This window comes from Rhopalosiphum padi, chromosome 4, assembly GCF_020882245.1.
Source record: "Rhopalosiphum padi isolate XX-2018 chromosome 4, ASM2088224v1, whole genome shotgun sequence".
In the NCBI taxonomy this organism is placed as follows: domain Eukaryota; kingdom Metazoa; phylum Arthropoda; class Insecta; order Hemiptera; family Aphididae; genus Rhopalosiphum; species Rhopalosiphum padi.
The window spans coordinates 2,557,347-2,579,432 of NC_083600.1; the positions used below are offsets into that span (position 1 = coordinate 2,557,347).

The following is a 22,086-nucleotide window of genomic DNA, read 5'->3' on the forward strand; positions in this document are numbered from 1 at the left end:
TTTATTTATTTTTATCTATTATTCATAGGTGTTTTTACAACTTAAATTTTTCATTTCAATTCATTATTTACGTTTAAATGAATACTACAATTTATGTATGAAACTAAATAAATTCGTTTAAGACAGCTCCGGAATTACTATTTATTAGGAATGTAACGATTTTAAATTATGTAATAAAATGAACAGATGTTTTTATTAAATATATTTCTGTACTTCTGAGGTCTGTTATTATAAATATTTAATGTATTTATAATATTGCAATTTACAAGTATAGTAACACTGTATAGTTGTTACATAGCTATATACTTGTTAGACATTTAGATACATTTCCCTGGAACTCCCACCTTTGAATTTACCAACCAAACCCCGGGCTTTCGATTGTTGTCCGTTTGTCCTCGTTTATTCCAAAAATTGTGTCGTTTGCCTCCTAAGAGTTAGTTTTACCCTAAGCGGGTGTCCATGGGTGTCTCGAAAAAGTCTGTGAATTACTAAAAGAGCATACGAAAGAACCTTTGTTTTTTCCTATTTTACGATGTTTAAGTTTAAAGTTTTTTTTGTCGAATCATTAAATAAAGTATAGTAGTAACTTTCTAACTCGTATTGGTTTTTTTTTTTTAAAATATCGTCGTTGTTGAAACGCCTATAACAATATAAAAAATGTATTATTTTTTTTTATTATATGAAAATAACGAATATATTTCCTACAACCTTTATATCCGTGCCTATATATTAAAATGTCGTGTCATAAAAATATAATTTTAATACTTTATTGTAGTTTTAGCTCATACGAATTTCCCAAACATATAATATATATATTTTTTTTTTTGCGAACGATTGACACACGAAAGTGCCGAATGATGTAGAAATGTTTATTTGAAGATAAAGTATGCGAAAATCACTCAATGTTCCGAATAGTCATTACCGAAGGCACGATTTTATTTCAAGAGAGACATAATACATTTTTATTAGTACCTCATACCGGTATATATTATGTCAGTTTTTGTATACCTATATATAATAATACAATATATACATGCACCTTTTTGATTTCCGTAGAAAGGGTACACGATAGCATCGTTACAGTGCTCTGAAATAGTTAGATGCGTGTGTATGAGGTAGTTTCGTCGAGGAACTTTTTATTGGTAAAATGAATAAAACGGATCAAGGAGATTTGACATGTTATAAAAATATGTATAAATACGTATAAACAAAAAAAACCCCTATAAAACAATTTTATGAGATGAGTGTGAATACAATGAAGTTCAGGAGCGCATACGGGAAAAACTAAAATGAAATGTTCAAAAGTTAGATAGAAAGATCGGATATGAGAGCATATTTTGCGAAAAGCGTCTAATAGTATACTTAGTGTGATCGAGATCTAAGACGTTGTATTCAAAATTTGAAAACAAACGAGCGAAGGAAAAAAAAAATATTTATTTATATTTTCTAAGCAAAAACTTATAAACGCGCGTTTGAAATAAAAAAAAAAATAACTTTACAATATGAGATGTACAGCAGAGTCATTCGAATTGTCCGTTACGAACATGGTTGGAATTATAGTCGAACCAACAATATTGTGCGAGAAATAAAGTTTGAACCACTGTTTTACCATATAGCTGTGGATGTTATTAGCGTATAATATGAAACTTGACACAACATGCCATAAATGCCATAACTTATTCATGGCGAAACGTTATGCTAGAAATTTTCCAGGCGCGGTCATCGATAAATCGTACGTGTTAAGAGAACAATAAAGATAAATTCGCGTATTTTTAAATACCAAAGTTATTTACCATGCAATATTATTATGGCCTACAATATTGCACATCGCCATAAAATCTACGGTTATAGGACATGGTGAAGGTATATACTATAAAATTTAGACACGATTTAACACCGTTGTGTTGTGTAAAGAAAATGTGTTTTAACCGTTGAATGAACATTGTACACCTACGCAACGTGTTTTGTTAATAACACTACAGATAATTTTTTGGGTAGGTACCTAATAAAAACCCTATATCAGCCACCACTAAGTAACTTTTCATATATATTTGTATACATTAAAATATGTTCGTTCAAACGGGGAGAGATATTTATTTTTTTTTATTTAAAGTGAGCTTAATCTGCGATAAAAAAAAAAAAAAACAAATTAACACGCACCGACAAAGGTATGCAATAATAATATGTGTGTATATTTTTAGACATTTTCAGACCTATCACGTTGACGCATTATTTGATACGATCGTTGAGTGTTGTAGTCGTGTAGAGTTACTATTATGTGTTTAATATGTTTTTAATAACACTGTATTATGTATATTTTTAGTATTGTAATATCATGATTTTAATTTAAAAATTCCATTAAGCCTTTATTGTTACGGTATCAGTTCGGCATTGTGGTAATAATTTGTGTACAGAACTGAACGTTTCGGGGAATGGAAATGCTCGTGGTGTATTTTTTATTGCAATAAGTTGAAGACGGAGCGAGATAGATATCATAAGTGTCCTTGAAAATCTCATATTTGCAAAACCCGCAATAGGATTTCTACTCCACTCGCTGAAATAAGATCACAATCAAAGTTAATATGGAACAACCTAAACATAATAATAATAATACTTAATAGATATTCAATAACTGTTGAGCATTTTAGTTTGTCAACACAAATAAACCAAACCAACGCACATACATATATCCACGAATTATTGTGAGCCCCAATAGGTACTTCGCATAGACTACGGTTGTATTGTAAAAATAAACCTGTAAATAATATTATTGTTAAAGCCGTTCATGGGAATTAAGTTTGCAAAATGCGAGTGTATTATATTTTTTTTCATAACACCCGTATAGTGTATTTTATAGCGCAATCAATAACTGTATAATATTGGTTACATTTATTATTTAAACATTCAACATAGTACCTACTATTATCGCCTGTTTAATTAAACGACGTGATCTGAATTAAGCCCGATCAATTTAAGCTTAGGTATTCGTGTCTCTTAGTAAGGAATTTATTTTTCTTACAGGCAAAGGCCGTCATTTTGGTTAAAATATGTATTGAGATGACGTCACACTCGCGTGCGTTAGTGATTTCCTTTTTTACTTTGTCTTACTAACGTACAACATATTAAATTTGAGTTTAGTGTAACTATTTGGGAGTTATATTAAGCTTCATCATAAAATAATTATATCATAACAATCTAAGTTAAACATTTTGAAAAGAGGGTACTTTACAGATATATGGCAGGTGCCGAGTGGATCACTGTAATAGATGTGTTAAAATATTGTATTTAATGATATATTATTATAATATACGAAAAACGATTCTGAGCGAAGACAGCTTGTCAGCCTATATCACTAAGTATATTACATGATATGTTATTTTTTTTGTATTTCTATTAAAGTAATTTATTTTACTATTAGTATTGTGGGGTGAGTCGATTCAATTTTTGACAAAAACCTTGCATTTATTATTATTACTATAAGTCTATAACAATAATAAATAATATTTATACAATACTCGTATTATATTATTGTTATTGATTTTTGAGTCAATAATTTTTAGATATTTTAGTTACAGCATAAAGTACGTAATATATTCTATATTAGGGAATATTGTATTAAATTTTCAAACTTAGGCTATACAAATTGAAGATTTTACAAATGTTTCACTAAAAAATACTTATAATTTGTAAATGTTTAAGATTTTGACGAATTATGTCGAAATTTGAAATTGAAATATTTATAAAAAAAATATTGTGAAAATAAATTGTCCATATTTTTTTAATTACTAAATTAAGACACTAATAAGAAAAGCTTGTATTATATTGCTTATTAAAAAATTATCACCCATTTATAAAACTTTTATCGGCATCGTCTATAAAAAAATAAAATCAAAAATTTCAATCGTAAATAAATAACTCAAAAAGAGTCAACATATTTTGAAAATTATGTATAAAAACATGGATCAAAAATCAAAATTGATAAACATAAATAGACAGGTGAAAATGTCAAATTTCAACAGTTTTTTGTTTTTGCGTGGTAAAAAAATAATGAAATCTTTATTGTCAGAAATTGATTTAGAGTAAGACTACCCGTTTTTCCTTAATTTTAATTTTTGTTATTACCAATTATTAAGAAAAAGTACTAGATAATTTTTACTTTTGAACTCTCTCCCCTCACAACTAAATTCATTTTGCTGCCAGAAATTATGCCTTAACTTTAAAATTGAAACTTTTTTAATGCACCAGAGATATTATCATCTATGAAAAACAGAAAAAAGTCATCATTGTAAAATCAATACATTCGGAATTTCGCTCAAAATCTAAAACTGTATACAGAACATGTCGTAAGTTTTTAATAATGTTAGCATTTTAAAATAAGCTATAATTATTTTAAAATTTGAATATTTTATTTGACTAAAATCTACATTAAATTTAAAATATTAAAAACAGCCTTCGGCCTATATTATATTAATCTTACCTTTAAGTTTAATTATAAGTTAATTTATTTTAATATTAAAGATAAGAACACAAAAAATGTTTTTGCTTTTTTTGCAAATTTACCCTATGTAGATATGTTTGTTTATGACAGACACGTGCGGGTGTATCGTTATCTTCATATTTTAGCGTGGTTAACTAAATTAGTAGTAACCATATTATATTACATCAATGTACATTAGTAATATAACTACTTCAATAGTAAATACTACGAAGCATTATGTTTGGATATCACATTTGTTATACACGAGTCTTAGTCAAAGTACAGTGTTAATATTAACTTAGATTGATGTTTTTAATGTTTGAACACTTATACTGAATAAAATTGTGCGTAGTATACATTGTTTATGAGTGTGTAATAATAAGTAGGAATTATTATTGAAATGTCTATATTTCCACTAAAATCAATAATATTCTCGTTACGTCACGGATGTGTAACGGATTCACAAAACATACTACCACGAAGATGGAAATTACCTATACGAAAATAAGCTTTTTTTAAGCTAATTCATTGTTGCGTTCCTGGAAATCATTTAAATAATTTAATATGCGACTTCAACACGGATAATTAACCAGTAACCACTGGTTAGAAACTTTAAAACAAAAACCTATACATCAATTAGCAGTAGACATGATTTGACTTAATTACATAACTTACATAAATATTATACCTGTCCAATTGGAGACGTCCAGAGAAAATCGGTTTTTTACAAGACGTAAAATGGATTATAAGTGCCGGTGAACGTGTTATAGAAAGTCAACAACACTTGGCGCTAGTCTATTGATTTTCGATTACGAATTTAAACGATAAGTCTAAAAGCGAAACGCCGAACTGAGCGTACCGACTGTGGAAATACGTATTGTACGCCAAAAAAGTAATTATAATAATATCGTGAACATTCTATAGTGGAGCGAATTTATAATGAATACGCCTACCTGCCCTACCTATATAATGATATAGGTGTCTGCGCGTGGTTTGATCGTTCCGTTTAAACATAACGTGCCGTTTATGACTGCGGCAAATCGCTCGGGAAACGGTTATTAATTTGGATCCGATACAAAAACTGACGGTTTATCAGCGCGCCGTCAGATCAGTCGTTTAAACCCCCCCCCCCCCCCCGAAAACATGCGCGTTCCCGGGAATTTATTCCCTCGCACGCGGAATCCGTAATTAAAACTCACGACGCGAAACGTTCCGGCGCTGACCTTCCCCGCGCTTCGTGCCCGGCGCAGATAAAACGCGCGCGACCGGTGTGTGTGTGTGTGTGTGTGTGCGTCGTTGCACAGTTTCCGCGGCCGACAATGAATCCCGAGTAGCGGCGGGGTGACGGGGGGGGGGGAGGGGGGTCGGTGCGAAGGGTAGGTTTTGGTAAAAGGGTCGAAACCGACGGGGAGAACGGCCGCGAAGGGTTAAGACCGAGACGAGGCCGTGGTGCCGTGTGTTTGCGTTGTACCCCGAAAATGTTTATTGCACATTACCGAACACGCGCTTTTAAAAACTTTCTTCGTTTCTTACAGCGCAGGGTAAAAAGTGAATTAACCGAGGCCGAGGTGTGTAGTAGTACGGTATATATATATATATATATATAGTACGGCGCGGCGTTATACCGGAGTTGTGACTACGGTTACTACGACTCACCACCCGCTAAATCGACGCCGCCCCTCGTCCGCGCCGTATCATCCGTCCTGACCCACTAAGTCTTCGGCTAAGTTGAGTTTTAACACGTAATAACCACGCACCCGCTGCATCGGGTATAGCGATAAGTCTGACAAGGTATACTTTTAAATACACATATATATATATATTTGATACTCGGCAGTCGGAAAATAATAATAATACCTAAAATACGGGTTGACGGTCTGGTTGAAATGCTTATTGTGTGTTTCTATTTTATATAAATCTCTCTAAGACGTGGTGGCGCGGAAAATATATTTTTAAAAATGCGCGGAAGTTAAATTTAATACAATATTGTGATCAGAGGAATAAAAATTGAAAACCGCGTTTTGTTCGTATATAAAATACAACTTATGGCGTAAAATTAACACGTACGATTCCACAAGACCGTAACGATATACTTCTCGTAAAACAAATATAAATATATGTCTGTAACCGAATGGCATAACAACGCATTTTTGGAAATCATATAAATATGTATATCGCATCAATATAGATTAAAATTATAATATTGTATTTTTAATTATAACAAAAATTTCTGCTCCAAAAATGCAATAAAGTATGTATACCAATAAGTATGTATACCAAGTTTACATAACATCGAGGTAATGTGAAAATATTGAAAAAATATAAATTTTTAGTTTTTTATCTTTCCACCGTGTATTATTTTTATTCGTGATTTCGTGCAAAGCAATATTAAAAATCAAGTCTTGTTTTTTTATCATTTATATAGAAACAAAGGCGGCTTATTTATTTATTTTTTTTTTTTGTTCTTAATTTGTTTAAAAAGTGATAAATCTTCAGCCAGTGGCAGTGAAAAGGGTTTTAAATCGATATATTATCTTACAATTCACACGAGCCAATTGATATTTTCGATGCGTATAATATGCGCTTAAATGCCATTTTCTTATGGCTAACCAAACTGGGTTTTTGTAAACACTCCGACATTTAACTATTTTTTCGTTTTTTTTTCGTTTTATTTTTGTTTTTTTTTTTATTTTTTTTTTTACTTTTTTACGTGGCACGACTGAACAATGAGCTTTGAAATTCCTAAGAGACCAACCGTTCATTGGATTAAGTAAACGCCGTACCTATTCATTCTCATACTCTATCACGTGTCCTGAACATTAAAGACATTTGTAGAAACTCAATACAGAAATGCCACTTTTATTTTGTTTAAGATATGAATACAAATTTAAATATGAGAACCCTATTAACAAATTAAAAATTATACAAATCAATACCACAGTATTATAAAATATCAATAAGCGATAATGTATATAGTATTAAACACAAACAAACTTAATCAATTTTATTTTTTCTTTATTGCTATTGACCCGACCTTTTGTTATTCTAAAGTTTGAAATATTTTTGTTTTATAATGTAATCATTTTTCAAATGTGATTTATCATGTTGAAAAACAACTGCCTCTTAAATATAATTGTTATAACTTTGAAGATTAATTATTAGTATTGAATAGCCTGTTGAAAGGTTGGTAAATACGTATTATTATTTTTTAAATGTTCTACGAGGAAATATTTTCTATAGTTATTGATATACACATTTCATTATTTTAATAACAATAACCAAATATTCGTTTACCGTACGCAGTGGTGCATGAAATCATTGTAAAAATAACTTTTTTCACACAATAGTATTGGTATTGGGTGAAATTTTAATAAATGTCAAATTTTAAACGACTAATGTAATGTGGTTTTAGACAAACATTTGCGATATATATCTAACTTATATAAAATTTTATTTCTTAATTAGAACGAAATTATTACATTACACATAACATACTTTTAAATTTAAAATTATAATACATATTATGTTAGAAAAAAAAATATTATCATTTGTTTTCTCTACACTTATTAAAAAATATACTATACAGTAATAACATAAATAATAATAAGAAGAAATAAATCATTTAAGTATAATAAATAATAATACATTTTATAAATTAATTTTGTATTTTGTATTTAAAATTAAAAGCAATAATTGTTTTCAAAAGTTTGTTCGTATCAATTTGGGATTATTAATTTATTAGTTTGCAAATATTATTGATTATCATTTTTTTTTAAATTTTTTTATTTTTAGGTACTTTTTTATTGTTCTATTTTATATCAATCATTCAATTGTTGCTTTCAGTTTCATATTATTCCTGTTATATTTTATGTTATGAATTTATGGTAAGTGGTGATGTTATAACAACAAGTAATGATTTTTTTATGCAATCTGAACGTTTATTTTAGGACAATTCTTAGAAAGAACCACTATTATGTAACATACGTTTTCTTTAAAGAAAGTGTGTATTCTTAAACATACACTTTCAAAATGTCATCTTTCTAAAATTTGATATGATAAATTGTATTTATAGTAGATGTTAATCAAGTTTACTGAAATTATTTGAATATAACATTAACTTACCGCTCTAAAAAATAGATTCACTTTCTCTTAAAATCGGTTTTTTTTTTGTCGTGTAACGATGTAACATTGAACTCCAATTTAACACATTCATTAGAGTAATCTAATAAATTACGAGGTACACAATAATTTACTGTACAAAGTATTGAGAAACACAAAAGAAATGTTGATAAAATACAGAACTTAACGACACTGGTAAAATGTCGTAAGATTCACTAATAACCTGTTGGGAAAGTAAATTTCGATTAAAATTTTATTAACATAATAAATAGTTCAAATGTAATGTTTATTATTTATTATGTAGCTATTTAATACTATTATTATTTGTATTACAATAAATAATTAAATTATTGGTAGGTATAAAGTCTTTACTGTTGTTATATATTGTGATATATATATATATATATGTGTCTTTATTTAATTGGTTTAGATTAAAGTAAGTACTGAAATACCAAAAAAATTAAAGAATAACTAAATAAGTATGTTACATTAACTAGTATTAATTTAATATTTACTAAAACTCAACACACACTTAGATGGAGTAATTAGTGTCCGAATACTTAATTTTGACAATTGGTACTTAACTGGTTTCACGGAGATTTCAAATGTATTAATATTCATAGAAAATTCTCAACAGAAAGACAGTTTGAAAATCACAGTCAGTCCATGACAGGTATTATACATGGTCGTGCTAAAGAAGTTCACTGTACGAATATTGAATTAAGTAACTAATGTCTAACTACATGAGTTTAATATGAGTAAAGTTTTTACTGTAGTCATTAGAAATGTTTAATCTATAAAATATTACAATAATTACTAATTAGAATCGAATTTTTATCCATTAACAACAGAAAACATAGAAATTTATACATTTTACGTAAACAATGCCTGTGCTTAATTATAAATTCGAAAGTGTGAAATACATACTAAATATAAATATCATATTAAATCAATAGTAGACATGATTGTATAATACCATATAAGCCGATATAAATCGAATTATGTGAAATATATAATAATGGAATATTTTTTTAAGAACAAACAATCTTGGGTATCAAGATTATATATTTTAATAAATTTAAAGAATAAATACATTGTTCAATAATTTGAGAGATAGTTTTTGCCCCTTTGCCCCTTTACCACTTTCTATTCATCATTTATTATAATTTATTATAAGATTGTTTCTAGACATCACTAGCTTCAGTAAATTATTATAATTCACATTGATCATAAAGCGCAGGAGAAAACATATTCAACTAATACGTAACACAAGCTACCTACCTATTTTCCATTTCAAACATTTCTATACTTTGAATAATTGAAATATACCTTAACCAATTACAACAGACATCTTTGATTAAAACCGATAGTTACTCATTAAAGTCTTAGCAGTGCCCATGCAATTAATCATCATAAGTTATGATTCATAACATAATATTTAATTTACCACAATACATTAAGATTCCAATTGAGTACAAAGAGAATAAGTTTTATATAACTATAATGCAAAAACGAATACAAACATCTCATGCAACGGTATTGACTGGGACCTTAGATACATAACATAATATAACTATATATATATAATATATATAAGTAAAATGAATAATAATAATAAAATTACCTTATTTAATAATAATGTGTATTACAGTATTTTTTGTACGTTGTAGGTATATTTGTTTTCTATAAGGCGTATAATATGATGTATTCGCATTTTTTCTGCGAAAATAGACTGAATAAAAATTTAAAAAAAAAAGTATCTATAAGAAAAAATAAATATTGAATTCAGAATACGAATGATACCTTTAGAAAGAAAAAGAAAAACTATAACTGACACAAATAAAAAAAAATTAAATATTTATTCAACATTTTAATGTAAATAAAGATATAAATTTCAGATAATTTCTGTAACTATCAGAGAGTAACTTACTTATATTTATATTTTCTAATTATTAAAGTTATTAACAAGTAATCATCTGATGCAAATATTTATAGTAAATTTCTAGTCGACATATTTTATTTAAAATTTTAATAAAAAATGAAAATTTCAGGTTCTCGACTTGCAACTCTTGGTCAAATTTAGAAATGTACACATTTAGTTCTTATAATTTCGGGTAAGTATTTATTTTAGTTAAATATTTCATTTTAAGTCCTGCAACGTATGAACATTTTTTATTCTATATAATGTTATACTGTTTTAACTATTATTAAAAAAACTGAAATAACTTTTCCATCGCATTCCCTAGACTCTTGAAACATATCACAGTTGGATAATAATATGTGCAAATGTTCGTATTATTATAATATTAACACTAGACCTCATCGAAATACAAAGATATTATTTTCTTTTTTTCAAAGATCAATAACAATAGATACGTTACAGTGGTCCCAATACCAATCCATATTGGAACGGAAACACGCGGAAAATCCAAAAGACCTTTTCGGAAATAAATACAGCAGTGTAGTACTGTATTTACGTCCGTGACCTGTTCTTCCGGTCAGTTAACGTGCGTTTTATGTTTTTCGTCAGATATAGAAAAACCGTCATAAACTTCTCTCCGACGATTCGATTATAATATACACGTTAGGCCATATTAATATTTTACGCGGACTTTTCGGACCGCCATAAACACTTTCCTTTTACATATATATTATCGTCGTTATAATGACAATTGTTATAACCATTGTCATTAGTCTATATGCTGTTTGTTATCGCATGAGAATATTAATTATTGCACTCACCGTGGCCGTTCCGGGTTTTACGGTGGCGCATGGGAGAATTGCGGTGCCGCCGATCTGTGACGTGACAACGGTGCCGTTCTCGGTGACGAACATGTTGTCCGGATTTCCGAGCTCGTTAATCAGTGCGTTCCCCGGGGCATAGTCGACCGCCGATGAAGATCTCGACAAATGGCGTTTGTGGTGGTGCACTCTCTGCTTCCTGCTGCTGTTCAACTACCGCCTCGCGCGAACCGCCTCTAACGTCATCGTTGTCAGCTTGTACTCCGCCACCGCCGACGTCTGAAAAGGCAAAAGGATTCGTCAGTCTGATTAAAACGCAAAACACTAGTTTTGTGTGTTGCCAATGTACGATGGCATAAAGATATATTTTTGCACCGCGAATGGGATTGTGCAAATGCAGTTGCCATTAAATTGTCGACGACAATATTATTGTACATTTCACTTTTAACATCGATTTACATACTTCTCAAATTAAATGCACATATATATATATATATATATATATATATATAATTTTTATTATCAATGTCCAAAATGTATAGCATTTTAAGTTGTTTAAATGTTTGATTTCATTCGTATGATGCACGTATTTTGAACGTCTCAAAACGTCTTAATTTTATTATCATATCTTAGTAAACAATTTTTATTATTAAGATATAAATTAACAGAAAATATTTTAATTTTTTCATAAATTAGCTGTCATAATATAATTTATTAAAAAATTATTCATAAATATCTGAAAAAAATATTTTTTTTATATACTCGTATTTAAGTTTCAACTGCTAAGGTTATTGCCGTTATTAGAATTTCCAAAAATATTTTTGTTTCAGTGAAACTTTACATATTTTGAAGCCTGACAAATATTTTTAATATTCTTAATCAGTTAATGATAATTTAATACATTTTAATTTTAATCAAATTAATCATGAATGTAAATGTAAAAATGCATCAAATATACACCTTAACGAAGCATATTTCATAAATTATGTAAAAACTTCCACACTAGTAAAATAAAATTTAGAATTTAAACTATTTGCATATAAAACTTATTTGAATATTACTTTACTGTAATTTATTGTATTGTGAAATACAGATGACTATGCAAAAAATATCTTTAATTAAAAATAAAATTAAAAAAAAATAATAATAATCTATGCTATGTATAGTATTGTTACGCTGTATATTAAATCAAATAATAAAAATGTTGCCTTTGTGCTAATCATATTAAGAAAAACAAAATTATATAAATGACAAGTATTGATACAATTTTACAGTTACAAAATTACTCTTGCAAAATTATAGAAGATCGATCTAACAGTTTTTACATTACTTAGTTATTCAAATCGAGGCATGCAATATGGCTATAAGTCCTTTTCTGGTTATTATATTCATGTACCATAAGAACTGCATTTGAATATTGGTGAATGTGATTAATTTATAAATAATTAAAATAGTCAACAATCTGAATGATTTTCAACAAATTGTTTTGATATCAAAAACTATACCTTCAGAAAAATGTATTTGTTAACTTACATTTGCTTTTTTAAACCTTAATTTAATGTATGATTCAAATGATTCACTAAGATTTTAATTAAAATATTTTTTTTAATCACTTGTAAAAATATTCAGCTTTAATAATTTAAATAAAAACGGATGACAAATTTAATTATTGTATTCAAAAAGCTGTTTATTTTTTTGAAATACTTATAAACAATAAATAGTGTATACAATATATTATTTAAAATAAAAAAAAATACTTTGGGTTGATACATATTACGAAATTGTGTTTTGAATGTTTAATAGGTACTTATAAATATACATATTTGATTCAATATATTATGTAATATGCATTTTTACACACGTACACACATAAAATCGCACATGAAAATTACACAAAAAAAAGGGACTGCGCGCTACTATTACACTATACTTTAATAGCTACTTCTACTGCTACCACCATTGCAGTCACGGGTGATAAAGTTGGTTTTACGATTGGGACGGAACTAATGATGATTGAGGCTTCCGCCGATTCGCAGATTTGTTTGCGCCGCGCTGTACACAGCGTAATACCATTAGATACGACAAAGTATAAGCTCAGAAACGTACGTCATGCGTATATTATTCAGAATCGATGTGCGTGTAAGATATTTTTCCGGCGTCTATTGTCGACTATAATATTGCAATTTCAATTTGTTTGTCGAAGTATAAAATAACTTTCGGAACAATGTTCGTCTTTTGTCTGAATTTTAATTCATCTCAAAGTGCAATTACAGTTTTAAATTTAAATATACAACTGGTGGCATCCGTTAGAGAATCGTGTTTTGGTACGAGACATAATAATAATAATAAATATAATGGCGTATGTGTATACAGTGTACCTCAAGGTATCATTAACAGAAAAGAAAACTAGTTAGATTTGTAGACGTTTGTCGGTGGATTGTAATACGAAACATTATAGAACACCCCAGAGGTTTCCCTGGCCCCAAAGGTACAGTAACTCTTTCTATGTATAATACAGCGACGAAGCTATCAGAGTTATCGCCGACATTTCAAAAAGTTATGGGATGTGGTTTATTTATTTATTTTTCACTGTTCACAGTATATTATTTACTTAACACGTGCCAGTTTTTATATGGGTAAGTAGAAAGTATGTAATCAACCCCAACGAGACGGATAATGGAAAAAATGGATCGCCATGGATATTAGCGATATTATTGCAACGAAAAAAAGTTATGTGTAATTAAGTACAATATAATAACACGAGCTAATCAATTTGATTACAATATCGTATTAAAGAAAATATAATACACAAAATAAAATATGATTCTTTTTTATATATTGTTATGTTTTATTATTTACACTAATATCACAGAATAAATCTGACTAATAGTAAACATTATATTACACGTATCATTATTTACTTTCAACCATTCGATTGATCTGTATCAATTATATAAATATATATATTATATATTTAACATTTATAAGTATATTAATTTGTTAATATCGAATAATGTTAATTTAACTCATTAAATTGGAAACAAGTTTTCACCAACCAAAATAATTATTATAAAATTTATCAATATTACATTTTGCACATTACTTTTGCATTGGTAATGCTTGTATTTAAATGTTAAAATTAGTTTTGTTTATTTTGTCAATTTTACAGTATGAAAATCGAGGTAGATTATCGCTCAGTATAGATTTGATCTAATACCCTAAACGTGGTAGACAACTACCAAAAACTACCAAAACTATATTATTATAATTATATGCAGCCATGCAAGGCATTGGAAATTGTATCATTAAACCATTTAAACAAAAGAAACTAAAAGAAAAATAATATTATAAACTTAAAATCTGCAAGTTATGATTATTTATTGTTACCTTTTGGCGCGTACAATTTGTGTATTATCAACTGTTTGGATTATTTATATTTTATTCAGACTTTAATATACAACTTATATATATATAACATGTTATATTATATTCTCGGGGGGTTCTTTTTGTTCAATTTATATATTAAGCGTTTTTTAAGCTATCAGAAAAATAGAGTGAGAAAGAACCATACGGATAAGAGGTTGCGAATAAATAATTCTAGGTCGTGAATGGAGAAAATAAATCCTCTAGGTAAAAGGTGTTAATGCGGTAGCGGTCTCCGAAGGTACGGCCGTGATCTAATCTAATAAAATACGAGTGCCCTTCTCCGCGTCGAATACACTGAGGGTCAGATTCCATTTCTCGGTCCGAAGAAGCGCGTCAGCGTGCACGTTACAGGAGTAAGAGAGAGTAAGAGAATAATAGAGTGAGATAGAGACGGAAAGAGAGAGATAGAAAGAGGAGAGCAAGAGAGAGAGAGAGAGAAATAAATAAACGTGGAGACACAAATACATACCCAAAGGAGACGACTATTTTTCCATCTCTGTTGCCATTTGGAAAAAAAATGAAAGGACACAAAGTAGCAGAAGGAAAAGACGGTATAAGCTCACCGAATCCTGAATTATGTCAACGACAGTGGTTTGCTATTTATCAACTTGCGTCTCTTCTTGAACACAGCCCCCGAAATTTGGGGCAGTGTGGTGGTAGTGCCTGCGAAAACACCCCTTTTATTCGCCGGTCCATTTATATGCAAATCACTTGCGAGTAGAGAATCTCGGGGTCGGTTTTTGTTTGTTATTATCATAACCAATGCAACAACAAAATCAATTCGGTGACAAAGTGACAATCTAAAAACAAATTTTGCAATTAATGTTTCTTTATTCTCGTCTTATTACTATTCGAACGAATACTACACGATACTGCTGAACCCGGATCGCATATTACACCAGTTTTAAATTGAAATTATTCGATCGTAAATACAAAAGAATGACGACTAATACGAGGGTGTTTCATTCCTTAAGACATTTTATTATTACGACTCAGCTTTCAATATTATCTACGCAATAAAAGAAAATTACATAGGACCCATTTACATAACACTAACAAAACCTTAATAAGCTTAAAGTTATTGTACATTTTTCTGATTTTAGAACTAGAAACAATGTATTTAATCGAACAATTAAAATTGTATAGAAGTGTACGCATGCAACCAATACAACATGAATTAAAGTTAATTTTCTTCACCTGATGAAAATTATAAGTTATTCGATAAGAAATTCTAATAACTTAATAAAGTACATAATATTATAATATAATGCAATAATTGGAAAATTTCAAGGATAAACATTTAGTTAATGCTTATGAGAAAATAGCTAACATTATGTATGTTTTACATGATTTATCAAGAAAATAGACTATAAAGTTTATAGTTTATCTAAATATAAAGATATGTGTAATATTTTGTAAGGAGGTCAGGAGGTGTAAAATTAATTTCCGCTAAAAATTATACCATATAATTACATTTTCAAATTAATTATGTACCATATAAGTACTTGTTTACACTTTGTCTATATTTAATTTAGGTACTAACACTACAGTGATTTTCATTTTATAATAACTTAATTAACATTTACAATATATAGTCAATGCATGAGTAAGTAATAGCCAGTTATGATTTTATATTGCTTTTAAACGTAATACCGTCTAAAGCCAGGTTGCTTAAACAATTACTAAACATTTAATGAATCAATTATGAAGTAATGGTCTTTTAAAAATGAAAAATTTAGTAGCCCATCGCCCACGATTGGGCCATTATATTTTAGTGTAACATTAAATAAATTGTTTTTTATGCAACTCGGTATTTGTATGCAGCGCGGCAAATAATCGTATACCAGTTGCCCGTTGTTACCCTCACTTAATTATTACTACAAATTACAAAGGGTTATAAATTATAATATTATGTTTAAATTACCTAAAAATCAATAACGTCTTTATTTCCTTTACAGAACGACTTAAGCATATTATCTACAACAAATGTTCAAGTATAAAACGACTACATGTAAATACGTTATGCCTACGATAAAAGAGAGTTTACATAATTCAAGTGTTTTTGAATAACAAATATACATTTTGTCGAAACCCAATATCTGTTTCACTTCATTTTAATAGGTACAATTTTCAGATTTATATATATTTACGTCTTATTTATTGTATAAATATTTTTTCGGTCGCATACATTCAATAAATAATTTATTGTTAATGTAGTTGGACTGGACGAAGTGTCATCAGTGGGTGGCTTCTTCACTCAAGATTTTCCTCCTGTAATATTATAGCCTATATTCTTATTGTGCCTTGTGTACAGATTGTATATATATTAATAAAGAAAAAAAAAATGTAGTTGGATTAAAATATGTCCTCGTTATTATGATTTATTTTTTCTATTAATATTTTTTGAATACACTTTCTCTATAACTATTATTTTAGATTTTGCGTGGAACATTGAATGTATTGGTATAATGGTAATATACACTTGTAGCCAAATATCCTCAAACATATTAGGGACACATCGTTTCCACTTATTATCGTTATTACAAAATCATACAATAAAAGACTATTTAGTATCTCTACATTGTATAAATAAGAAATTTACAAGAAACTTTTATACTTGTTTCAATATGTATTTTTATTCTATTGAAGTTCATCATATTGTATGAGCTACATTTTAAATGTGTTCTCTTTCACAGAAATTATATCTTACCATACACGGTATAGATACCATGTATTTAGTCATCTTAAACTTAGGTCACGACGGAAAAAACTAACACCTTTTATTCATACTAAGAATTTATACAATTCTAGAGAAACTGCACAAAACTTCAACTCTTCAAACTGAAATTTCAAGTCTATAAAAAAAAAAGAAAGATGAAAAGGTTACCAAAGGCAACTGTTTCATATTATATTATTGGTTAAATAAATAAATAGTTTCAAAGTCAGATAGCTTTAAGTGAGTTCCTTTTTTTCACGTTACGTTTTTGTCAATCGTATAAAATAAGTACAGTGGTATTATTTGATGAATTACTTATAACTTATTAAATATAAATAGAAAAGGAATTCGTTAGTACATATACAATTATTCAATTTAATACAAAAATAATATAAGCATATTTCTGTCATTGATATTATTTTAAATCAGAGATATTCTATTACAAAGTAAGGATTATGTATTCAACAATGCAACAAATTGTAGAACTTTAATCACCTAGATTTAGTTATAAATAATGTTTAAATGTTTTGACTTAAAGCTGTATTATAAATATTTTTTCAAACCATCTTAAAAATTAAATACCTTTATTAATACAAAAATAATATGGTTAAAAAAAACTTTATTTGATTAATTATCTTTGACTCTCAAAATTCCAAGTCAATTATTGACAATTATTAATAAACTTTTCAACCATTATAATAATGTGTAATCACCCCTTATTTATCATTTTAAAACTTCACTATAATAATATATTGTATTATACAAGAGTAGTCAAACTCGATAAAATATCAAAATATATGAAAATTATACAATATAATGGGTCTAATGATGCAATATTGAATACATTTATCAACTAAGATAAAATTAAGAACCTACCCCTATTATTATTCGTTAATACAGATAAAGTTATTATTAATATTTTATGAAAAATGTAAAAATGAAAAATTTTAATTTAATTTTTTACTTGAGAGAGTGACAGCCATCATTTACACACCAAATAAAAAAGTATCAAATGATAAAGAAACCTAATATAAACGCTACATGGAAGTAAATCGGGAACACATCAAATGTTACAAAATCTCATTTTAAATTCTCAACGGAGCATAAGAGCTATTGGTTTTACAATGATGCGTATATATATATTTTTTTTTTAGACAAACCTTTTTGGGCCAGTTAACCCTAAGTGTCATTTAAAAGTATCGATGGCTTGGAAATTTAACAACCATTATATTTCAAATAGCGCTTTTTATATTTTATTAAAAGTTACAAATCTATATATATATATAACCCATAAAATTATTTTAGCGTCCACAATTTAAAATAAAATTGATTTTGGTTTCGTTTGTTATTTTATAACACTATAGACACTATATATTTTAGTATTTTATTTTAATAAATCATCATCATTTATTATTTCTGATTTATAACTTTCCAAATAAACTGTACATTTGAATATTGGTATTTTTGAATGATTATCACACTTTGTTTTTTGAAAAAAATATGTTGGTTATTTCACACATTTTATAGAACTGCTTAAAAAAAATATTTACCTTAATATGTTTTTATTTTATATGTTAATACTGAAATATCGTTACTCTATTTTTTTTTCTTATTATGTCTAATACATCGGTCTTGATAAATATATACTTAACGGTTCACAATGATCAGACAGAGAAGAGTTCACCCGACCGACGTTCATTGCCAATCTTTCGGTGCTTATTGAATCGATGTGCAGTACAATTTGGACTCCGAACCCTATAGATCGCTGAATGCCTGCTTAGCGATGCCGATGTGTAAATATCGAAATTTGTAGCACATAATCTAACGTCACTGGAGAAATTATTTAGACTCTCTGCGTCTTTGAAAACGCGCATAATATACACACTCGCGTACATCATATGCGCGTAGAAGTGGATTTAGCATCGTTATTTATTAAAAGGAAATCATTCAAAGCGAGTCGAATCCATGTCACGACCACAAAGTCCTACAACACATGTGCCGTCGTTCGTATACATATATATATATATATATATATAGTATCCGTTCCTTGCACGCTGCCCCCAATCGCGTTTACCCTCTTTCCGACACGAAACGGGACGCTTCAAATAGGTTAGATATAATAATATTATGCAAACGAGCATATCATTATTAATATTAATCTACCCCTAATCTCACTCTAACACACACGCGCACACACACTCGCGCACACTCCGTCTTTACCACACATATATTGTGTTCAAGTCGCGTTGAAAGATTAGCCGTATAAAGAGAACGCTGTCCCTTCGCGTCCGCATATTATAATACACATTTATAATATCACGCACATGCCCGCGCCCCGTCGATATCCTAAATAATATATATATATATAGCTATACACATTTGCAGAAACCAACTTCCGCGTCCCGCGCACCGCCCGCCCGTCCAGTAAACCACTATATAGGCTATATTATTATACGGCAGTCCTTTCGATAGGCATATATTTTATAGTTATATATAATGTATTATCTTGTCGGAATGGGAGGTACGTAGTCTGTCTGTGCGTATGTCTGTCGGTCGGTCGGTCGACCGCATGCGTGAATAATATAATATCGCCCGTGCTATTATTATAATTTTATTATTATTATTATTATTATTGGACGCATGCGTTTTATGAACGGCGGCGGTGGCCTAATAACATGCACAGGGCAGCGGAAGAGCATATTACATTATATGTATATCGTTTTAATGGCGACGTCCAAACGACGACGATAAATTATTATGCGGTAAAATCGACATTTTGAAATAAAAAAAAAAAATGTTAAAAAAATGTCAAAAATCATCTAATAATATTATTATCATAATCCATCGACCGGTGTGGTCGGGTTGCGTTATATTATAAGGTATATAATATGTATACAGTTATTACAATACGGCGGCGTCGGCGTTCGTAATTATTATCATATTATTATTTCTATTGTCGTCGTCATCATCGCTGTCGCGAGACCATTATTATATTTATACACCGCACGAGTGAATAATTTGTATAATATCTGATCCGAGGATGCGCCTTGAGGTTAACACTATATATTATATGCTCATAGGCGTGCGCAGACTTTTGGTTCCGGTGGTGCACACTAAACATTAGGGCCCACAATAATTTTGAAAATAATTATGGATACAGACAAATGATTTAAAGATATTAAATGCAATAAAAATATTTTTTTTATTATTATTCGTTCTAAAACATATTACATAACAATACATAAATATATAGAGATATACAATCTTTAATCTTATAATGATAATCGACGTTTAAAAGGTATATCATTTTTGAATTCGTCAATAATTTCATTAAAATCTAATTTACATGCTAGTTCTTGTTCTGTGAATATTAGTAGTAATGATTCTAGTCTATCTTGGCACATAGTACATCTGAGTTTATTTTTTACAATGCTTAATTTGGAAAATACCCTTTCACATGTGCAGATTTAAAATGTACACTTAATTAATAATAAGGGCCCTTGTCGTTTTTGGTGAAGGGTCCGGGGGTGCCTGGGCACCCCCGGCACCCCCTGTGCGCACGCCTATGTATATGCTGTGCCGCCGACAATAATATAATAGAATACATTCCGCCCACGACACCGTACCGCTGACCACTGCAGGTCAGGCTCGCATCCGTGTCAATGACAACAAACGAGAGTCGTACCGCTACCTAAACGATACCGAATAATGGCAATCAAACACCGTTTACAATAGCGCAGGTTATCGCCGATATAACGGCCGACTCTGTGAAATATCCCCAAAAGTCGTCCGGAGAAGGAAACTTACTATAATAATTATTACGAAGACTACACACCAAACATATTGAATTCGGTCAAAGGAGCTTATACCGTTGTAATAATACTAACCTACCCAGGTTAGTGACCTACCTATTATCATTTTTTTTTTTTTTTGTATATCACTTATATATTACCGCAATATTTATATTTCTAGTGATGTAAATGCGTATGATATTTATAAAAATCGTTGTAAAATTAGAAAAAAAAATTAAAATTAAAATTACAGGCGCGTATATTAGATTTTTAGCGTAACTTGACATTGAGTAGGTTAGGTAGTGATGTACTCGATTTTAATTCAATGATAAATCATAAACGCAGAGGAAAAACGATTTCTAAAGACATTTTATTTAATAATTTATTCAATTAATTACTATCAAAAAATTTATTTTTGAATTGGCAATTTGATGGTTGAGCTAATTTTTGTAAAGACATCGCAAATGCATACATTATTATTTAATAAATAATGTGATATTACGAGTTTTAGTCAATACCCTCGGGACGGTGTGAATAGATTTGTGGTAAAAATGTACTTATTTCGTGATTTGTTTTTAGTTTGTCCGATTATTTTTAAAAGTACTGAAAAATATATAACTTTTGATCCCTTCGATATATTTTGTTGGCCGCCAATCGATCGAACTGATCAACAAGTAAGAACAAAACGGCGAATATTGTTTTATATATATATTATATTACACTATCACTTTAAACCGCAATATAAATTTATTGACAGACAATATGAAGTTTGTGCTTTTAAACCAGTGAGTGGTGTTCCGACCTGTCTGTGAGTG

General features: G+C 29.2%; 1 protein-coding gene across 1 annotated transcript in view; it reads right to left on the reverse strand.

Annotated features, from left to right (window-relative positions):
• Nucleotides 1-22,086, reverse strand: part of LOC132929979 (uncharacterized) — a 150,769-nt gene that overhangs the window by 22,186 nt on the left and 106,497 nt on the right. Inside the window, 2 exon segments of the mRNA XM_060995636.1 lie at nt 11,339-11,546; nt 11,548-11,617. Of these exon segments, the coding sequence (XP_060851619.1) occupies nt 11,339-11,546; nt 11,548-11,617 (278 nt within the window).